Here is a 21,807-nt window from a genome sequence, read left to right on the forward strand (position 1 = left end):
ATTCGAATTCGGATAGCTTAACCATAAATCATTCGAATATATGACTATTCGAATATCAGTATTCGATGCTACAATACCTATTATTATTAAATGTTTTGTGTTGCACGAAAACGTAAGCGAATAATTTTCGTCGCGTATTGTCGCAATCGCGATAATGTTAACCTGTATATATGTAATTAGTATTGTGCATTATTTTATATTTCATATTGTATTATCGATTTACCTATATTCCTATAATAATGTAATATATGATACGGCTCTAGGGGGGTGTCATATCTACCATACACCCCCCTTGTATAAGCCACTGATAATAATAGGGATTTTTCACCGGCCGCACGCCACTCTACTCTACACGCACGCTACTCCGGTAACACGTTCTCGACCGAAAATAATCTCTATCGTATCAATCACGACACCAATTATTAGACACATATTTATAGTCTTTACTTTTAACCTGATGTTTGTTTACGCCGTGATTTTATCCACCAGACACTATACCCGTGCCTAGTACGTGTTCGTAATTAATTAATCGCACTTTCAAGTGAACGGCCGTTATAGTTCGTAAAAGCAACTTTAACAAATTTAAAACGTGTCTCATAGAGGTTAGTACTACAAATCGAAAACCACCGACTTCAATGCTTTAACACGTACTTGACACTCGAAATAATATTTCTATACGCGTTCAATACGTACACATCAATATAATCTTATATTTGCTTGCAAGTAGTCTGTATTATGTCGGAAATGCTTTATTAATATATTTTTCCCCTCTATTCTTCACTTCTAAGAGCCGAAAATTCGGTAAACGCGATCGTGAATATATTAGTCTACAAAGATCCACTCGCTACATTGCTTTCCGAATCCGTAGTGCCCAGTCATTGATCGCGCCGTATGCCAACCCTATCGCCATGACGAAACGAAAATCTCTTAACCTAACCACGTGCACCAATTACATTGATTCACTGACTCGGCCCGCAGGTCACCCGGCGGGACAGCGTGCGGAGCTCTGGTTCGCAGAGACCTGTGACGGACATCGTCTCGGACGCGGGTCAACAGCAGCAGCAGTCGTCGTCTTCGCACCAGCACCAGCAGCAGCCGATCAGATGCGATCCGGACGCGGCGGTCGGTTCGTCGTCGGCCGGCACGAGCGGTCAACCGGTCAGAAACGGATGCGGCTCGCTGCTGACCGTGTCCGCGGCCAACCCGAACGCGCTGGCCCCGCCGCCGCCGTCACCATCGACGAACACCGCCTCGTTGTCCCGGTCGTACGTGACGCTGGCCATACCGGAAGAGGAGTGCGCGGCCGACGTGCCGCTGCTCAGGTCGCGGTTCCCGGTCGGACGGCCCGAGGACGCGATCCAGTCCGGATGCGGCGCTAGCAACACGCTGGACGTGCGGATCGACAAGAGGAAGACGATAGCCGACGAGAGCCTGTTCGCGACGCGATAACCGTAGTCGCCCATCGCCCGTCGATCGTTACCGTAACGATTATTATTATTATTATTATGAGTATTGTTGTTTTTGTTGTTGTTGTTAATATTGTTGTTGTTTTTTTTTTTTTTTTTATGCTGTTGTTGTTGCGATATTCGCACCGCGTCCCTTTCGCGCGACACCCGTCGTCCACGTCAGCGTCGATAATATCCCTTTGCATCCAGCCCATCGAAATTTCAGATGTTCGCGGATGAATCACGGGTTCTCCCTTCGTTCCGTCGTACGTTCGCCTCGAATTCCGTACCGCTTGTGAAACCCTAATAATTTTATAACGTTCGTCGGGCTCGTGATGGCTTTCGAAAACATCGACCATAGCAGATAACTCCTTTCCGTAACGAGGTCAACGGATCGTGGGTATCTAGGGGTTACTACTAAATGGTTAAGCTGCACAAGTCAACCAGTCTACTTAACTGAATAAAGCGGTGCCTGATAAGAATTTCTATGTTTGAGGTGAGAGCACCCTAAGAGTACGACCACTGTCGTATTGAAACAGATACCTGTTCCGTCGTGGGCACCTGTTCAAGCTTTGATACGATCCGTTTCTTTTTCCTGGTGATATTTCGTACCCTTGGTTTGTGAGGGTTTTTCTCACTCTACGACACTATATCTAGCAATCAAAATCTTTCAGCGGTGACGTAATCGTAACAAATTATGCGTAGTCCATTCGGTTGTTAGCACAAGGTCGAGTTACGCGACTATTTTTCCGAAACCAATCCTCCTTTTCCCAACTCGACCTTCTTCCTCCGGCTATCCTATACGAATTCGAAAAACTACTGAAACTCGCCAACAAACTCGGTCGAATCTCTTACTTGATTTATGAATACCAACGTTTGTGATATACTGTTTTACTTCATCTATAGTCACGCATACATTCAGATCTCCGGTCGAGCGTCAAATACAGATTTTTCGTCCCCTCCCATACCCGCGAACCTGAAAATTATTACAATTAAATCCATTCAACTATAACGCTTTTAAAAGTATACATCAAAAGCGTGTGATAATGTATAGTGAATGTATTGAACGATTAATGATATTGTTTGCGAATTCGGCCTTGGAGTAGGTCGAAGTAGGTAATCTCACATGTTTCGACGCAGGTACAGTCATCGTACCGATATATTAGTGTACACTAATGTATTACGAAATCTTATAGTTTCGATTTACATACGCCTTGTAAATTAATTGTATGTTCAATATCTGATGAACATACATAAATGAACAATATCTGATCCGAGCCTATGAACGTACGACGTACGTATTTGGCATTCGTTTACGGTTGCGCAAGTGAGCCCGTATTCGCGGCGCCCGTGATTTATTTTATTACCCGCGGTAGTAAATGAATTTCTACCAATGATCGACCGCAATCAGCGTATTTACTGTAAATTTCGTTGTAGGTCGTAATATGTTGATTTTACGTGTGGTCAAAAAATATGAAATCACCTCGCCGCGACCCGAGGTATATTTCGCCGTGTGCGTGTGTTTGTACATTAAACTAGTCTTAAATGTTTAAATGCGTGGGAGCAACGTATAAATATCTTAACATATCGATAAACGTTTTCATCAATTTACGTGACGCCCGAACTCGCAACACGGTTTTTTATTGTAATTCGACATTTGTAAATAATTCTCTTCTGAACACAATTCACTCGTTTGATTTATTTATTTTTTTTACGACAAGACAATAATATAATAGGTTGGTTTTTTGAAACCACATGTGAATGTAATGCGATCATCAATATATAGAATCCATAGATGTCCCGAAATCTACAGTTCGAACACCATTTTAAACTATTTTTGAATACCGGTAAAATAATATAACAATAATATTTAACGCCACTTCCTCGACTTGCACCAACGGACACGTTTGTGGTTAGAAATCAAAAAATCTGCACTATATTATTAATCAGTCGGTACGAAACTATCAATTCACTGTTAATATTTTCTATCTATATGTTCTATACGTGTATCTAATTATTAAGTTGAAAATATAATAAATATACACTTGTTTGAGAATAGGTACAAAAAGATAACATTTATAACATTTATTGTGTCATAATATGTACAAAGTGAGAAAGTTCGAAAAACTATGAAATTCTTAACAACTACCTGTTTAGTCTGTTTATGTTTACTTTGTAACATATTATCTTAATATTAAGCTTTTTTCTAAACAATTTTCGAAAATCGTTAAATATTGATATTAGTGTTAATCGCTTAACTGATGTTAAATAAAAATAAAGTTGTTGTATGTCTTAAAATAGTAGTACTTAAGTCGAAAAATCTAAAAACCATTAACTACAATATTAACATGTAGATTACAATATGTGATTCATATCATTTCAACAACAACAATTTTTAAAGAAGAATTTTAGTTCCTATACCGTGGATTTAGAACCAAATATATTTCTTTTTTAGTTTAAAATAATTATTTTAAGACTTTCATTAAATAAAACTCAATATAGCAGTATAACAATAAAAAGATTTTTCCCTTTTTTTTTTAAATATGTATCTATTTATTATTTGTAATGAACTTTAAATTAAATCCTTTTGATTTTAAGATCACATAATATTTTGTTCAGCATAATTTCAAGATTAAAATTATAATATTATCACAGATTCAACATTTATGATTAACTAATGATCCGTTCAAAAACATGTAATAGGTTCGTTCGATTTTAAATGACAAAAAAAAAATTAATCATATATATTTTTAAAGATATTTATTTTATATTTTAATAAAAATCATTACCACAAAATGGAAAACATTTGAATTAAAATTACCATAATATGTAACTTAAATGTGTATTTATATAATATATATATATATATAAATATATGAGTAAAATTTAGCACTTGAAATATTAATCATGTGAATAATAAATGTTTAAACCAGACATCGTAATAAAATTTCGTACTACTAGTTGTTTTGACTTCGAGAAGAATGCTATGGGTGCATAAACAGCACGAACATACTGTTAGAAATAAATAAGTGTGTTTGTCGAACCGATTAAAATTAAAATAGACCTCGGAATAGACTATATCCAAATAATAATATAGCAAAATCGATGTAATATATCGTGTTAATCCTAGAGTCATATGAGTGCTTAGCGTTTCTTCTTTCCGTTGATCCTGCTGTAGTTTAGTTTGATCCACGTATAACAATAACATTTATAACATACACGTTTCATGTATTTACACATAAATTCGATAATTCAAACTTACCTCCGTAATATTATTTTAACCTTACCACGTGTGAATAATTTAGTTTATTCTATAATGAAAATAATAACTTTTGTTGAGGTTTTTTTTTTTTTAGTTATTTAATAATAATATTCAATGTTTATTAAGTTTTACCTATCTAGTAAAAGTTGCTACGTCGAGTCTGTGATAAAGTCAAATTGTATAGAATCTATCACTTTATAATTGTATGTATCCAATAATATTATATTATCATAAAGTTATATTAATAGTATAATATGATAATAGAAATTATTATGTGTATTTGATTTTGTATTGAGCTAATGTTTTTTTTTTCTAGAAAATGTAAAATATCGTCCGAATATTATATGAATAATTAATATCTATGAAAAAAAAAATGTTGTTTAGTTTTTTATTATCATACTATTATTTAGTCTTTAGATGTTTTTTTTAGTGATTTTCTATAAGACTGCCTATTTCTTAAGTGTATAACTTTTAACTAGCATCTAATTGATTATTAAAATATTATTCCCCACGCTTATTATATTATACATTAATATTAATAGAATGGTACCTACCGAATAAACCGATAAATCGTACAAACCGTATTCTACTTTCTATCTATCTCTTTAAATCTCTATTTATATTCAGAAAAAAATCTGTGATCATAACTGTTGTTAATTTTATGTAATTTAATTATTAACAGATAGAACATCTGTGAACACTTAAATTAATATACAATATACATACACATGTATGGATGTCATATTTTTCATATTTTTATCGTAGAACACTATAATACACTTTATGCTTCACCAGAAAATTATTAAAATATCGTGGACATACAATTGACATTACAAAAATGGAGAATTACCTCCTATCCAATGAATAAAACATTATTAGAATAAACAAAAGATAACATTCTTATTAATTATTAAACTTTTTCACAAAATAAACTTTTTAGCATTATTTTTTCTTTTTTATTGTTATCATTCTTCATTTCAGATTTTCTCTTGATCGTTTGATCTAGAAAATATAAACCTAACTAACAGATACTAATTCTCATGAATATATCTGATAAGAAAATCGTTAAAAATGTTAAAATTAAAACTATTCAAAATAAGGTTGATTTTTATCGTAAATCGTGAACATTCAAAGTGCATTAATATGGTATTTCCTGCCTTTTCAAATATACATTTAAAAATCAGAGTATCAAACTTGAATGGAGTAAATGGAAAAAAATATGTGTAGAGAAAATGTTCAATAATGTCGTTATAAATGTAATACCTTTATAAAAAAATAATTTTTTTTTTTTAGCATTTATTAGAATACTAGCTGACCCGACAAACGTTGTTTTGTCATATAAATTATTTCTAGAAAATATTTTGCTAGAAAAAAATAACTAATTAAATATAGGCATGTAAGAATGTGGGTAAGGATAAGGATGTAAGGAAGAGATATGGAGTACTATGAATGGTGACGAAATATAAAAATGAAAAAACATCAAACATTTATTTTTTTAATAATTTATTAAAATTATGTATATCGCTAATTATGACAATATTAGTAAAAAACAATATCTGTCCCTTAATGCAACAGAGTGTACAATAGTTTTTGTTATCCCATCTTTCGCCAACACAAACTGGATGGTTCGAGAGCACACCACGTATAATTTTCCGTGTGAAAAATATGATGTGCTCAAATCTAAGCTACAGACATCGTTTGGCTTTGAAACTTATTGATAGTCATTGCAAATGCCAATCTAATTGAAAATTTAAGGCGTTTAAATTATATTGGCACATCTATGGGTATAATAGAGATTCGCGGTAATAATATATTTTCACCTCGGAATTTGCCATTTAAAGGTTATGGCTTCGATAACATTTTCCATTCATTTTTTAACGACTTATCGCGTGCCGCTGTACAACCGTGGTAGGTCAAATTATGAAGCAAAATAACCGGAGAACAAACCTTCAATTGTAAATTATGCGATGGCATGCCTGGTAAGTCCAATGAGTTTAAAAACTCTGTTAGATAATTTACAGCTTCAGTAGCATAGCAAACTATATCTATAGATTTGTATGACACCATGTCTCCTGGTAACAAATGTTTATCTTGAGATTCAATTCGTTGACGTCCACATTTTTTACTACTGAAATTGCCCTTTCTGCCAGCCACTCATGATTTGTGTATTGTCTGTGTACATTGGAAAATATCTAGTCAATGAGAGCATCTTTATTTTGCGAATAAATGATTGTGCAGAAATCGGTCGGTAATTTTATACATTCCGTTTCATCTGTAGTAACTTTCCCATCTCCAATGTCTAACAATTGTTCTGAGAATCTTCTGCACGCAGCTTTTTTTGATTGAATCGCAAGTATCAAAATCGTTCACTCTCTATCTTTACATACATTTCGACCATGAATTGTTGAAAAAGCTCACGACATCGTAGAATAGCGTTGTCCTGATCGCGTCTAATCTCAACCGATAGATATGCATAATAATCCTTCGAACTAACATTCTTGTTAATTTTGGCACCAGTCGCAGGATCTTGTTGTTTAATATTTATGCAATACCCGTCATTTACTACCAAAAATAAAATTAATAGTTTTTAAATAGTTTTTTTTATAGTTTTTTAATAGTTTTATTTAATAATTCATTTTCAATTGTGCAGTTATCGACCGGGTCAAAAATTATTAAATTAAACTATGATTTATTAAACAATAGCACTTTTCCAAAAAAAATTTTCGTAAAAACCTTCTCCTGACAATTACGAACAATTAAAAAAATTTGAGCTAAATCGGCCCGTTCTCAATTGATGAAATGTTATACATTTTTGGCACCATTTATATATATATATATATAGATAACTAATGACTAATTATTTATTAACTAAATCAGACTAATTTTTTGCCTTAAACCTTCTCTGTGATGTCCTCTTTAATTTAAAAAAAATTGCACGACGATTGAATAAGTAGTTCCGGAGTTTATCCCGAACAAAAAAAAAGCGACTTCATTTTATATAGTAGTATATAGATATACAATCTGTAATAATATTTACAATAAGCATATGAGTGGTTAGATATTTTATAAGATATGAGAGTATGAAGAGAGAAGCTACCCAGCAGTACACTCAGACGTGAATAGGGATTTGTTAGACTATATATCTACATATAAAAGTTTTTTTTTTTATTAATTTTTTTTTTACAGAGACAAGTCACGACACCAGGCCGCTTTAGCCTTCTCGGTGGGCTTCCAGGAATATTTATTGAGTTGAGAGAAAGGATAAGTAGATTCGGATAATTAGCGAGGCGAAAGCGGAAACGCTTGTAAAAGGACGTGGCCGTTTCGGTGACAGTCTGAATATTAAGATCAGAATGTAGTGTATGATTAGTTACGTAGAAGGGCGCATTAGTTATTATTCGGAGTGATATGGATTGAAACCTGAATTTTGTTGATGTTTGATTTTTTTGCCGCTCCCCATAATTGAATACCGTAGGTCCAAATAGGCTTGAGGAGGGTTTTGTAAATTAATAATTTATTTTTAAATTAACCTTGGACTGTTTACCTAAAAGAGGATATAAAGACTTTCTTCTTAAATTTAAAAGGAGGCGTTTTTGTTTGATATTCAAGCGTTTATTGAGGATCAATCCTAGATACTTGACACTAGTAACAGTTGGAATAACTTTATTAGATAGATAAAGAGGGGGGATAATACCTTTCTTAAGAGTAAAAATTATATGTGAAGATTTTTCATTATTTATCTTAACTTTCCATTTGGAATACCATTCTTCCATTTGATTAAGTTAATTTTGTAATTGATTTCTAATGACAAGAGGGTTGACATTAGACGAATAAATTACTTTATCGTCGGTGAATTCGGCTACTGAGATGAGCGGAGATACCGGTAGGTCTGCGGCATAGATATTATAAAAAATTAGGGATGAGATAGCCCCCTGTGGTACACCAGCCATGAAGGGCGTTAATTCTGAAAACTCGAAGCCTACTTTAGTTATAAAATGACGGTTTTCTAGATATGATTTAAAGAAAAGGTAGAATGGTGAGGAAAGAAATTAATTTAATTTAAACAGAAGTCCTGTGTACCAGACCTTCTCGAAGGCTTGAGCAACGTCTAATAGAACTGCCGAGCAGTAGATTTTGTTTTCCAAAGAATAAGAAATAGAGTCAGTTAAACGATGAATTTGGTGAATGGTGGAGTGCTTGTTTCTGAAACCAAACTGGGTATGGGGAATTACCTTTTTATCATTAATGAACACTATTATTCAATTAATTAATTCAAAAATTAATTTTTTGCATAATTTAACAAAAAAGGGGAAGAGACTTATTGGGCGATAAGAAGAAGAATTTTCAAGGGGTTTGTTAGGTTTTGGAAATAAGATTATCACAGAAATTTTCCATTAAAGAGGGAAGTATGATAATCTTAATATCGAATTAAGAATATGGGTAAGTTTAATAAGAGCTTTTTTTGGGAGTTATTGAGCAACCTCAGCAGTTACAAGATATAATCCCGGTGACTTTCTAAGAAGAAATGATTTAATACAGTAATTAATTTCACCTGGAGAAAATGATTTGGGGGCGAGATAAAGTGGTAGAGCAGAAGAGAGAGAGTTTTCATTATCTTTTTCAAGAATGTTATTTCCAATATCATTGTGTGGTTGGTGTGGTTGGAAGACTATAGAGAGGTGTGAGCAAAAGGTGTCGACTTGCTCTTTATCGGTCTTATATCAATTACCAATAGCATTATTTAATGAAGATTGTGTGTTTTTTTTTGTTTAAGGCAATTGCGTGTTGTCCTCCAAGTGAGCCATTTTTACTGAGATATAGGTGGCCCAGTTATGGAAAGAATCATTTTTCAGTTTATTAAGCATATTTTTGAGGATTGAAGCAAGATTATTGAGTATTTTTTATCTAAAGGTAGTCTAGAGCGTTGCCAATGGGCTCTAGCTCGACGTTTCAGTGTAATTAGTACACGAATATGGGTGGGAGTTGAAAAATAATTTTTATGATAACTATGCGAAGTGGTTGAATTCCAAGCAGCTGATTGGATGGATTTTGTAACATTTTGAACTGCATCGTCGATTTCGTCTGGAGTCTTTAGACTAATATTTAGATTTAATTTTTGGTCTATTATCTTCCGAAACTTTATCCAGTTCGTTGAACCATTTGTTAGATACGTTTTGTTAGGCCGGGAATAGGGGAAAGAATCCAATGAAAGAAAAACTGGAGTATGATCAGAGCTTGATTAAGGTTATTAGGTAATTTCGTGACGAAAATGTATAAAATGTCCGGTTGCTATATTAATGATATATATTATATAAATATATATAATATACATTAATGATAGAGGTAGGTCAGTAGGTCGAGTTTAGAGGGTTAAGAATAGTGAGATGGTTATTATAAATAGTTTGAAATAGAGAGCGTCCTTTTGGATTTGTAGAGTGACAGCCCCAAGATTGGTTTTTGGCATTTAAGTCACCACTAACAATGAAGCAGTGATATAGAGAATTGAAAAAAGATTCGAATTGTTCCCGCGAGATTTTATGTTTAGGTGGACAATATACTGCTGCAATTGTTATTGGCACATGGTTCAAGTGAATGTTAATTATCGCTACTTTCATAAAATCGTTATTAACTATAGGAGCTGGAGTGAATTTAAGCGATGATCTGATCTACCGTGGGTGGTACTATCAGGATGAAAAGAGGAAAATATACTGTACTCAGGAAATGAGCATTTCGTGTTGGGTGTGAAGTGTGTCTCTGAGATCAGAGCTACATATAGGATTCTTTTTTCGTTTAGTACAATAAAAAGTTTGTTTTTATGGTTTGTAAGGCCATTGGAATTCCAAAGTAGGATGGCTAGTGACCGGGAGGTAATGGTATTAATTTGAATTTTAAACAAGAAGCCGATCGAGGACTGTGGCAAGGAAAGATAATAAAGGGGTAATTAACTGTCTAAATTCGTTTCAAAAATTGAACAGAGAAGAATTGTCATTTGAATTGGTATCAGGATTTTGACCCGATACCACCTGGGAATAGGCCCGGTGGGTGGGTTTAAATCAGGAGGATGCTGCTCGGTGACTGTACAGTTATTAATATTAACATTATTAGTACGACCTTTATTGTTGTTGATTTGGGCGAGATGATTGTTTGCGGTTGGCTTGCGGAATCGTTGGAGGTCTTTATAAATGCGGCATCCCTTATAGTTTGCTAAATGGTCTCCTCCACAAAGAGCGCATTTGGCAGGTAATTCGCTAGATTAGCCGCAGTTGGGGGAAGGATAATTACTTCCACAGCGGACACATCTGGGAGGGTATAAGCAATATTTCTTAGAGTGGCCATAGTCTTGGCAGTTATGACACTGGATAACGTATCTATGTTTATGAGATTCCTCGATTTTAATTTTTGTAAGCAGTAGTGGCGTTATTTCAAAGATATCGTTATTGATTTTGGCTGGCTTGAGGTTAACAAAGAAAATTTGAAGTTTGTTCTTAGTCGTTTTTTGAAGAACGTTTGTAACCTGTCGGACTGAGAACCCAAATTCTTTGATAGCTACTCCAATTTCGATAGTTGGTGTGGAATAAAATTCTTTAGTTGATTATTAGAATTAGATCTATTTCATTTTAATAATCATATATATTGAAGATGGATAGTCAAAAGAACAAGTATAACATCAGTACGTATAATTTATAGGTTCATTATTTATTCTATAATGATTATCCTATACCTTATTATACAAATGTAATTTGTAGTATGTTCGTGTGGAATATATTTGTCAATTATACATACTCTTTAAAACTTTTAAGTTTTGACGAAGAACCCTAACAATTATTTTATATTTTTCACATTAGTTGAAAACTGATTCTATAACCATTTATGGTGGAAGTTTCATTTCAGTGCCTTGGGAATTTAAAGGAGGTCAATTTTCATTTGAAGTATAATCATTTGTAATCAGTTGCCATTTCGGTGACGTCGTTTGAGAGTAGAGAAAATCTGTTGTGCGTGATAAATAATGGTTTAGTCTTTTTGGTTCCGGAATATCTGTCGACGACAGATTTTTTTTTAGATGACTTTTTGGGATATTCGAATTTATTGTCATTATTTTCATCTAAATCCTTATCGTAAGAATTAAATACGTAATTTTATCCACTCGGTATACGGGTGTCGTGTGATACTGCGCATAATTAGTAAATATTTGTTACTACTTTTTTCCTTGAAAATGAATTCGTAGGCTGCTGGTAAACATAGGAACCAGGTACAGTATAAAAATACTGAGTTGATTGATAGAAAGCACGACTGATTGTGTGTTCTCGACCTCCCCATACATGCCCTGCCCAGCTTATCCTTTTGCTTTTCATAGTAGCTATTATATTTAAATCTTCTAACATGCTTAATACCTCTTTATTCTTTCTCCGTTCATATTCTCTCGTGTTTTGGTTTCTTCTAGGGCCAAAAATCTGTCGTAACACCTTTTTCTCAAATCTTGCTAGGTTTTGTTCGTCTGCTTTCGTTGTGGCCCAGGTTTCACACGCATAATCGCTATCGGGCGTATCATTACTTTGTATAAAGTTAGTTTAGATCTGATTGAAACTAATTTAGATATTAGTATTGTCTTTAATCCGAAGAAGCACTTGTTAGCTGAGTTTATTCTGTTTTGTATTTCCTTGTGGTTATTGTCCGACACGCTCATTTCCACCCCCTTAGCCCTACGTATTAATTTACTGATATTATGTTTTAAAAAAATTAAGAATATAAAAGTTTTGCTATATTATTTGAGAGTTATCAGTAATGTAATTATAACTATATTACAGTAATAATACATAGCCACAATAGTTTCTTCTAAAAGAGTACATCATATTATGTATACTATACAGGTAATAATTAATAATATATTACTTTACTTATATTTGCATATAAAAATATAGAAAAATATGAATTATGATTTATGGATTTAGATACCTAAATTATATTATATTCATGTAGTTCATATTAACATTGATTTTATTATAACATAGTGTAGTTTAATTATAAATCAAAAATCTATAAATTTAACCGTAATTCAAGCCTTTAATGATCTTCACTATTTTCAGTTTCATAGTTTGCTCTTAGGGACTTTTTTTTTTACCATTCTTGGATATCTAATGATAAAATCTAAAGCAATGGTGATTGATTCCGTGTCGTTAAATTATATTTGAAAAATGTTATCAAGGTCATTTTTATGATCGATTTTAGTAATGAATTAATATGTTTGCTGACTTTATATAAATCTACTAATACCATGTCACATAATTGTAATAGGTTCTAAAATAGCACTGTACTTCGCCATAATAATCATAGACATCAAGAATAATGAATTTGAGGGTGTAGAATATAATTTATGAGTTGCCTTGTAATGAAATTTTAATGTCCTTCATTATTTCATAATGATTTTAAACTGGTCATTATTGAAATAAAATGTTCTGAAAGTACTTTTATATTCTTATACTTAAGTGATTCACAAAAACAGTTGCCATTTATTATTTTCTTCCAGCCATATGCACGATGGCCCGGTGTATTTCAACAGACCTTCAACACCGATTTATGCAATACAAGCAACATCCAAAGTGAATCGTAAATTATTTTTATGAATGTTTTTTTTTTTTTTGAACTATATAAAATAAAATCAATGCATTTATTGTTTAAATTAAAAAATGTGTTTTATTTTTTACAATTTTCTTACATCTCCATTAAACGGATTATATGTTACAATTTGATCGTGTAAAATTAGACAATAAGCTGTAGTCTTTGCTGGAATATTTTTGATAGTTTCAAATTCCACTCGAAGGTCGGCTGTCGACGATTTTACATTGATTTTACCACGATTGGGGCTAGTAGACAAAATTCGTGTTTTGAAAGTAAAGTTTTGGAGTGGTCTCTGTCTTAGTAAGACTTTTGAAAATCTGTATACGCCTTGTACATTATTGAAATTTGGTTATTTGAGAAATCTGCACGGAAATCTTCATACGGGTACACTTCAGAGTTCAAGTAAACTTTGAGGTTTTTCAAGTAATAGTGATCGAAATTCCCAAAATGATTGAGCAGATTATTTTTCCGATCTGTTTGAAACCCAATTACAACAAAACTAGGTTTTTCCAACAAACTACAAGATTTCACCGTCCACAAATGCGAAGTATTTTGAGGTAGAACAGTGTACTCACAAAGGTCCCAAAACTAAAATTAAAAATCTGTAGAAATAAATCATAGGAAATAATAATGTTAATAATAATAAAATATTAAAAATAATTATCATAGATTTAATACCCTATTTTTCATATCAATGAACACTATATTAAATCCTGTAAATAGCTTTGAAATAAAATGAAATCGTTTTTTATTTTAAATAATTGCATTATAAACAAAGTAAAATTATAACGTAATAGGACTCATAGAGAAAAATCATATATGAGAACTGTCGATTTCGAAAATGACTATTTAGATAACCAATAACACCGACGCGCCATTTATTTTGAAAATAAAACTGATAACACTTTTTGTTTTATTACATTATTTAAATGTTTATTGTAATTCATATGTTGGCTTAACGGAAAGCTACACTACATGATTATTATTTCACCAAGGAAACGATTCGAAGTATCCGAAAAAGTACATTTTTCGAGCACACTTTCTGTTTTGACGCGGACCATTTAACCATCTCCTGACTTTTTTGAAGTCTTTACTACCTTAATAATTTGCTCACATTATAGGCATTATTTATATTGAATACAATTCTTATAATTAATACTGTATTTAAAAATTGTTTTATTTTATTTTGAGATTATACGTATACATTTATTATGGCACTCAACACGGTTGACCAACGTGTTAACAATTATATCCAACGAATTTTCAGGGATCCAGCCAGCGATGATGTGCTAAATATTTTCAAACGGTTCCATACTTCTCCAGCGCCTCATCATAAGGTAATTAATAGTGATTAGTATTAAAAGCTAGAATGTTAATTCATTTCTACCCTTAACAGTTATCCTTATTTGCACTTACGTAAATGGTATCATGGAGTCATAATGACCCAATATTTTCATTGCTTATAACATTAAAAATTTTCATTTTTTCAATACTTTATTTCTTTAAATTATATTATTAGTAATCAAATGATCATTTTCTTCCCTAATGACATTGTTTTTTTTATCAAATATTATTTTTAATTTAATTTTTTTATTACGCTACAATTTTACACGGATATTTTTTTTAGTCATTTTTATTTTATAATCATATACATTCAGGTTTGAAGTACTCCAAGGTTTTTTTTTTTAGCTTAGATAATAAGTCGAAAAAATAAAATAAAATCAAGGTCATAAATTATTTATTTCTAATAAATTACAAACAATATTTGATACATCTCAAAGCATATTTTAATTCGTAAAATTATTAAAAAAATGTAAGTTTAAAATCTTAGCCTATTTATAATACTCAAATTATCACCATCTACTTCTTATAACCAACTTATAACATTTAAATCACTTATTAATCACTCATTCTCTACATTAAGTCAACTCGACTATAAAAAATAAATTAAATCACTAATTGGAAAGACGAGTGGTGGACTATTATCTATATATATATATATATCTCCTATACTATATCCATCTCCTAAGCTAAAATTAATTTGAAGCAAAGCCTGAAAATATCCATTTCAATATAATAATTACGTTACGACAAGAGATGAAAAAAAAATATGTAACAGGTATTCTTGAGTCATAAATGACCCGCAACAGTTTTTAATAGCTTTCATGACATGAAAAATGTGTTATTGGGATTGATAACGAAAAACATAAGTAGTCCGAAGCCATGGACTAAAATACAATTGATGGGTGCGATGAAAAAGTGATATATACGATACCAGTTAAGGGTTAACATTTAAAAATAAAAATGCTTGCATGTTAAAAATACATTTTAATGCATAAGTCCTAGAAAAACACAAAATACTTTTGAAATTGTTTAGATTGTGAAAATTTTAAAATAATTTATATAAGTATGAATTTGAAAATTCATTAGAAAATATTATGGTTGTATTTCATTTATCGAATTGTTAACATTTCATTAAATTGAATGCTAATTTTGATGAAAAAAAAATATACGTAATATAAATATTAAAATTGATTAAACTTCTGATTTTTCTCTACAGGTTAATGAGAAAAATTAAAATAACTAAAATGTGTCAATAAAAATAAATATTAATTTTTTAGTTTCATATATAATAAAACTAAAACAAAATATAAAATATGTATTAAAATATAAATAATTCTTTATGATTGCATTATTTTTTAGTTAAGGGATCCTTTAAATGTTGAAAATAAATTTTATCAGTAGTCAACCAATATGGTAGACGGCTTCATCTTGACCTCCTACTCCTTACCAACTGCTATACTTTAAAAGCATTTTTGAAAGTTAATTATTGATTAAAATTTTAATAATTTCTATTTTTTGTACTAGTACTTTCATATTTAAGTGTAAGAAAATCCTTTAAAAATCTTTTCAGTTTTTGAAACTGTAAGAATTTGTTATTATTTAATATTACGCATAAAAATATTTATAGCTACAGTGGCATATTTTGGATTTTGTTGGCGGGAAAGGGGCGTCTAGACCATACTTTTTTCCCCAAAAATATTATCATAGTTTAATCACAAAGTTATATAGTCAACTTTGCTCCCCCACAATAATTGCCTAAAATATTGATATACATTTGTTGAAAATTTTTATAATTTATAATTAACTACTTATTACAGGGACTAAAATTATGTATAGTACGACACACTTTGTGTAATACAAAATATTAAGTGTGTAGTGCATAATTAAAAAAGTGTGTTGTGATTCTATTCTTTATATTATGGTATTTAATTTTAATTTGACATTTATTATTAATTTATTTTATATATTTTTGAAATTCCATGATGTATCATCAGCAAATTATAAAATACCAACTATTTTAACTGTGTTACTTATTACTGTTAACGTTTGAAAGGGGAGTATGGCAAGATCCTTAAGTGTGCATACCAAAGAAGTATATATTTTAGCCTCTGACATTAGAACTAAAAATATAAACAATAGTAATTATCATTAGTAAGTAGTAACGGTTATACTTCTATAGTTTACCTACCTATATATGAATTTATGTTAATAACTCAATGATATAAAAACACCTTATAAATAATAATGTTTTTGTAAAAAAAAAAAAAACATAGGATTACTATAACTATTTAAATTTGTGATTAGAATTATTTCCGGAATAAAATATGAAAATTAAAAATGAATAGAACATTAACTAATTTCAGATCAGCTGGTAGTTTTGTAAATAAATTGATTAAATTTTGCATAGATTTATTAGTTAATTTTACAGTGTTAAAGGAACACAACTTTTTTAATGCCAATTAGTCCAATACTTGATTACTTAAAATATGAACCTTTTGATTGATTGAAAGCATAGCTGACCTATTAAGTGTTTTCTACACAGAACAATTATAAATTAATTACATTTTATAATAATTATGATACTAAATGATTTACCAAGACTTTATAATAATTAGTATAATATAATCTTAGTAATATAAAAAATACACATAATTTGTCCATAGTATTATGTAAATAAATCTTTATCCTTTGTAATAACGAAAATAATCTTTAATTCTGTGCAACTCGGAGTGTGGCGAAAATGATTAATTATTTAAATATATTTGGATATATTTTGAGATTACATGTAGACAAAGCTTCCATAGCATTGCAACAATCATTCGTTTTAGAAATATTGGGGGGTATTTTAACTTACAGAACACGTAAATACGCAACTGTATATCCATATATATATACCAGCTGGCCCGACAAACGTTGTTTTGCCATATAAATTATTTCTAGACAATATTTTGCTAAAAAAAAATAACTAATGTAATAAAGGTGTGTAAGGATGTGGTATATAAGTGAAAGAGGTATGGAGTGTTGTAAACGGTAATGAAATATAAAAATGAAAAATCATCAAACATTTATTTTTTTAATAATTTATTAAAATTGATCCTTTAAAATTATATATATCGCTAATTATGACAATATTAGTCAAAAATAATATCAATCCCTTAATGCAACAGAGTGTACAATATTTTTTGTTATCCCATCTTTCGCCAACACAAATAAACTGGATGGTTCGAGAGCACGCCACGTATAATTTTCCATGTGAAAAACATGATGTACTCAAATCTAAGCCACAGACAGAAAAAAACGGGTCAAAAATGATTAAATTAAACTACGATTTATTAAGCAATATCACTTAGGAGAATAAAAAATAGATAAAAACCTATTTGCAGACCTATCAAATGTATATACAAAATTTAATTAAAATCGGTTAAGCCGTTTTGGAGGAGTATAGTCACTGTGGACACGAGATTTTTATATATAGATATATAAATAACATGGTTCATTTGCTATATTTGTATTTGATGAGAATTTTAAGCCACAAATTGAAATAGTTAAAACAATAAAGAAGTAAACATGGGTGCATTTAAAGCCTAAATATTGGGGGTGCTGAAATTGCTGAAAATTAAATTAAATGGTGTTTAACTGTATTAGATTATATAGATCTGAAAACAAAAACAGGAGTGCTACATTGAATTCAGTGGTGCTAAAAACCCTATTGCGCCTTTGTAGTTGCGCCTATGAAAAGTGAATGATACTTTTTTTACGCTACATGAAAAATATAATGACAACACCATTGAATGCAACAGTTAAATCAGCCTGATATCATACTGTTAAAATTGTCATGATAAATTAGTTACAGTCGTTATTACGATATTCCTTTTTCTAACTCAATGTATTTTTATTGGCGTAGGAAATTATCTGTAGCATGATGGAACGTTTGATCAAAGATTTTCATTTATTCTCATCATACTCAGATCAAAATATTTTCAAAATGGCCAATTTTGTAGGCGGATTTCTAAAGCATGGATTTATATCGTAAGTAGCCTTTTATAAGTTATTTCATTTGCATAAGCTTAAAATCAAATTCTATCGATATAAATAAAAACTTACAAAAATGTTTTTTTTTAGTGATAAAAATACATTGAAAACAATCATTACTTATATATTATATGATCTGAAGAATATGAAAAATGCTAATGCATTCAATTTCAGTTATATGGTATTTGATCGGTTTAAAAAGAAATTGAAAAATTTTTCGAAACTGTGTGTCCGGCTTGAAAAAACTGATAAAGTCGATGATTTTCTACCGGACATTATTGAGGTAAGTTTGAAATGTTAAAAAATAATGTAATACAATACTAATTACTTATTAAATCTTAATAATTAAATAACAATATAATAAATAATAAATCAAAAATAGATGAATAGTGGACGTTGATTAGACTTTAAACTATATTAATCAATTCATCATTCGGATTTGTCCGATTTAAATTATTTAATTATTTACCTTTTTCTTTAAATCAAACCCCAACACTGCTACTTGATATAATGCTTTGTTTAATACAGTTCGTATACGTCCGATGGTTAGACAAAGTTAGACGTGGTTTGGAAACAAAGATATTTGTATAAAAAACGCATAAACGTTTTCTTTCGAAACACCATTTAGATATTGGTTCTAGAAAATGGCGTAGTTTATGGTGGACGGGGGTGTAAGGGGTTTACACGCCTCCAGATTTTTTTTTTTAATGATATTTAATTAATATTTACATACTCGTATTATAGTAAAATGATATTTTCATTTTACTATGATTAAGTATATATTAAAAATTAAGTAACAAAATAATTTTCATTAAATACGGGACATAATAATAATACTATTTTAAATTTAATATTATTATATAGAACGTCGAATTAAGATATACTAAGAATATTATAAATTTACTCGTAAACACCCCCACCCCCAAAAAAAAATTGTATCTACGCTACTGGTTCTAACCATTTTTTCTATTTTATGCGCAGGACGTGGTGCATGATTTGGTCGGACTTGCACCGCCGACTAGACGACGAGCCACCGACGAGCAAACGATATCGGAAACCGATAACGGCGAGAAGGAAAGCGAATCGCGGTCCCAGGACGCGATTATCTGCGATCAAACGCCAAAACCTGATCCGGCGATCGCCGCGGTGGCCGATGTGTTGCCAAAACCGGAACCTCCGGCGTTTACCGCGACGGTTGTCGATGACGAGATAATCGTACCGTCCAAAGCTGTACAGGGCGAAATTCGTTATGTTATCAACAGCCTGTGTAAAACGAATCTCGAAACCAAGGTAAGAATCCATACGAATACATTGATTATGCCAATGCAATTGATATTTTGATTTTGATTTTTTTTCTTTTAATTTTTTCTATTAATTCGTATTACGAACAAACGTCGCAGCGTTAGTGAAACAATCCTGTCAGCTTATTTTATTAACCTTCGATGTTTTATGATTCTGTTACAGTGCAGCGATATAAAGCGTCTGATCGCCAAAGAACACTTGCCGTGGTTGTCCAAGTACATTGTCTTGAAACGGGTGCGACAGGAGTTCAACTTTCACGTTCTGTACTCAAGCATGTTGGATTGTTTGAATAGCAAAACGCTGAACTCGATGGTATTGTCGGACACCATCAATACAATTAAGGTAAATAACGAACAGTTTTGAACCGGAAATATTTTATTTTTCTCTAGATAAAGATATTATACCAACAATCTATTCAGTCAAAGATAAAAAGAATCTCAACTAAAATTATCTTTATAAAATACAATTGCAATTAATTTGGATAAAAAAAAAAACAGATACCCTATAATATGAATGTTATGAATTTTTGTATTTGTTCGAGGCACTAAAAATTTGTGTAGATTTTAAAGAGTAATTTTTTAGAATAAAAAAAAAATAGGTAAAAATTTGATAATACACGTTTGTTCTTCAATCCTATTTAAACGTTGACTGATCGTGTTGGAAAAATATAAACGAACGGTTATTATTGGTGGATGGGGCATTAGGTTTTTAGCTCGTTACGATATAGTATATATAAAAATTAATCAACTATTTTTATTCCGCAATGTATATTCTGGACAGCATATCATAATAATAATCAAATCACTCAAATAAACTACTTCAATTATGTTGTAATTGTACTGACAGAGAATGTAAATATTATGGTTTTAGGTTCTGTTGAGAAGAAATGTAGGCATTCCAAGTATGGCGGATAAATTGCTGATCAAAAATCTGGGCCACTGGTTGGGCATGATCACTTTGGCGCAAAATAAACCGATATCGAAGGACGATATTGCTTTGGAACACTTGTTGAACGAAGCGTGCGAGAAAGGTGGCGAAGAGCTGCTGTTCGTCGTGCAGTTGGTGACGAACATACTTGAATCTTGCTCGGGGGGAAACTTTGACCCGGACTGTCCGTGGACAATTTCTATAATAAACTGTCTGTTCGAGTTGTACAAGAAGCCCAACGCGACGCTACAAGTGAAAGTCGAAATTGAAAAGCTGTGTAAAGTATTAAAAATCAAGCTCAAGGTTAATTAGTATTATTAAAATTTTAGCGAAGAGCAACTGGACCAATTGCAGTTTAATTATAAACGATGACAATTCGAAGGAAGTAATGTTTGCTAAAGTATTTCATTTTACGCCTTGTCGCATGATACATTTCAAAACTATTTTTTTATTTTTTTTTTTTTTTTTGTACATTTCGATTTTTATATTATGCACCATAATTATTAATTTGCATAACTATGTTTTTGATTTTTTCAAAATGTTAACGAATGTTGTATAATACGATGTTATTTTTTTTCAACCGTAATATATTCATTTTTACATAAATTATGTTACTTTATATTGTTTTGATTTTCAATGGCATATATTTGTTACATCATGATTGATGATTTCATGAAATGTTTATAGAACTATTACAATTTAAACAAACATTTTTAAAACAATTATAGTTTTAACGTTTATTCACTCCATTGTCGGTATTTCGTAATTATACACATATAAGGTAATGTTCTATACTAAATGGCACAACTGTATTCATATACATATAAAAATAAATTATCTCATGTAAGAATCACTAGTGAACTGCTTGATCGATTTGAC

At 31.1% G+C, this 21,807-nt stretch overlaps 1 protein-coding gene across 1 annotated transcript in view; it reads left to right on the forward strand.

Moving 5' to 3' along the window:
* LOC112682398 (voltage-dependent T-type calcium channel subunit alpha-1H-like) overlaps positions 1 to 3,943 on the forward strand; it is a gene marked incomplete in the record, with an annotated part of 329,779 nt that extends 325,836 nt beyond the window's left edge. Inside the window, 1 exon segment of the mRNA XM_025552987.1 lies at positions 979 to 3,943. Within this exon segment, the coding sequence (XP_025408772.1) occupies positions 979 to 1,449 (471 nt within the window).
* Positions 3,944 to 21,807: the final 17,864 nt, after the last annotated feature.

Source organism: Sipha flava, unplaced genomic scaffold, assembly GCF_003268045.1.
Source record: "Sipha flava isolate LNK unplaced genomic scaffold, YSA_version1 203_pilon_pilon, whole genome shotgun sequence".
Lineage (NCBI taxonomy): Eukaryota > Metazoa > Arthropoda > Insecta > Hemiptera > Aphididae > Sipha > Sipha flava.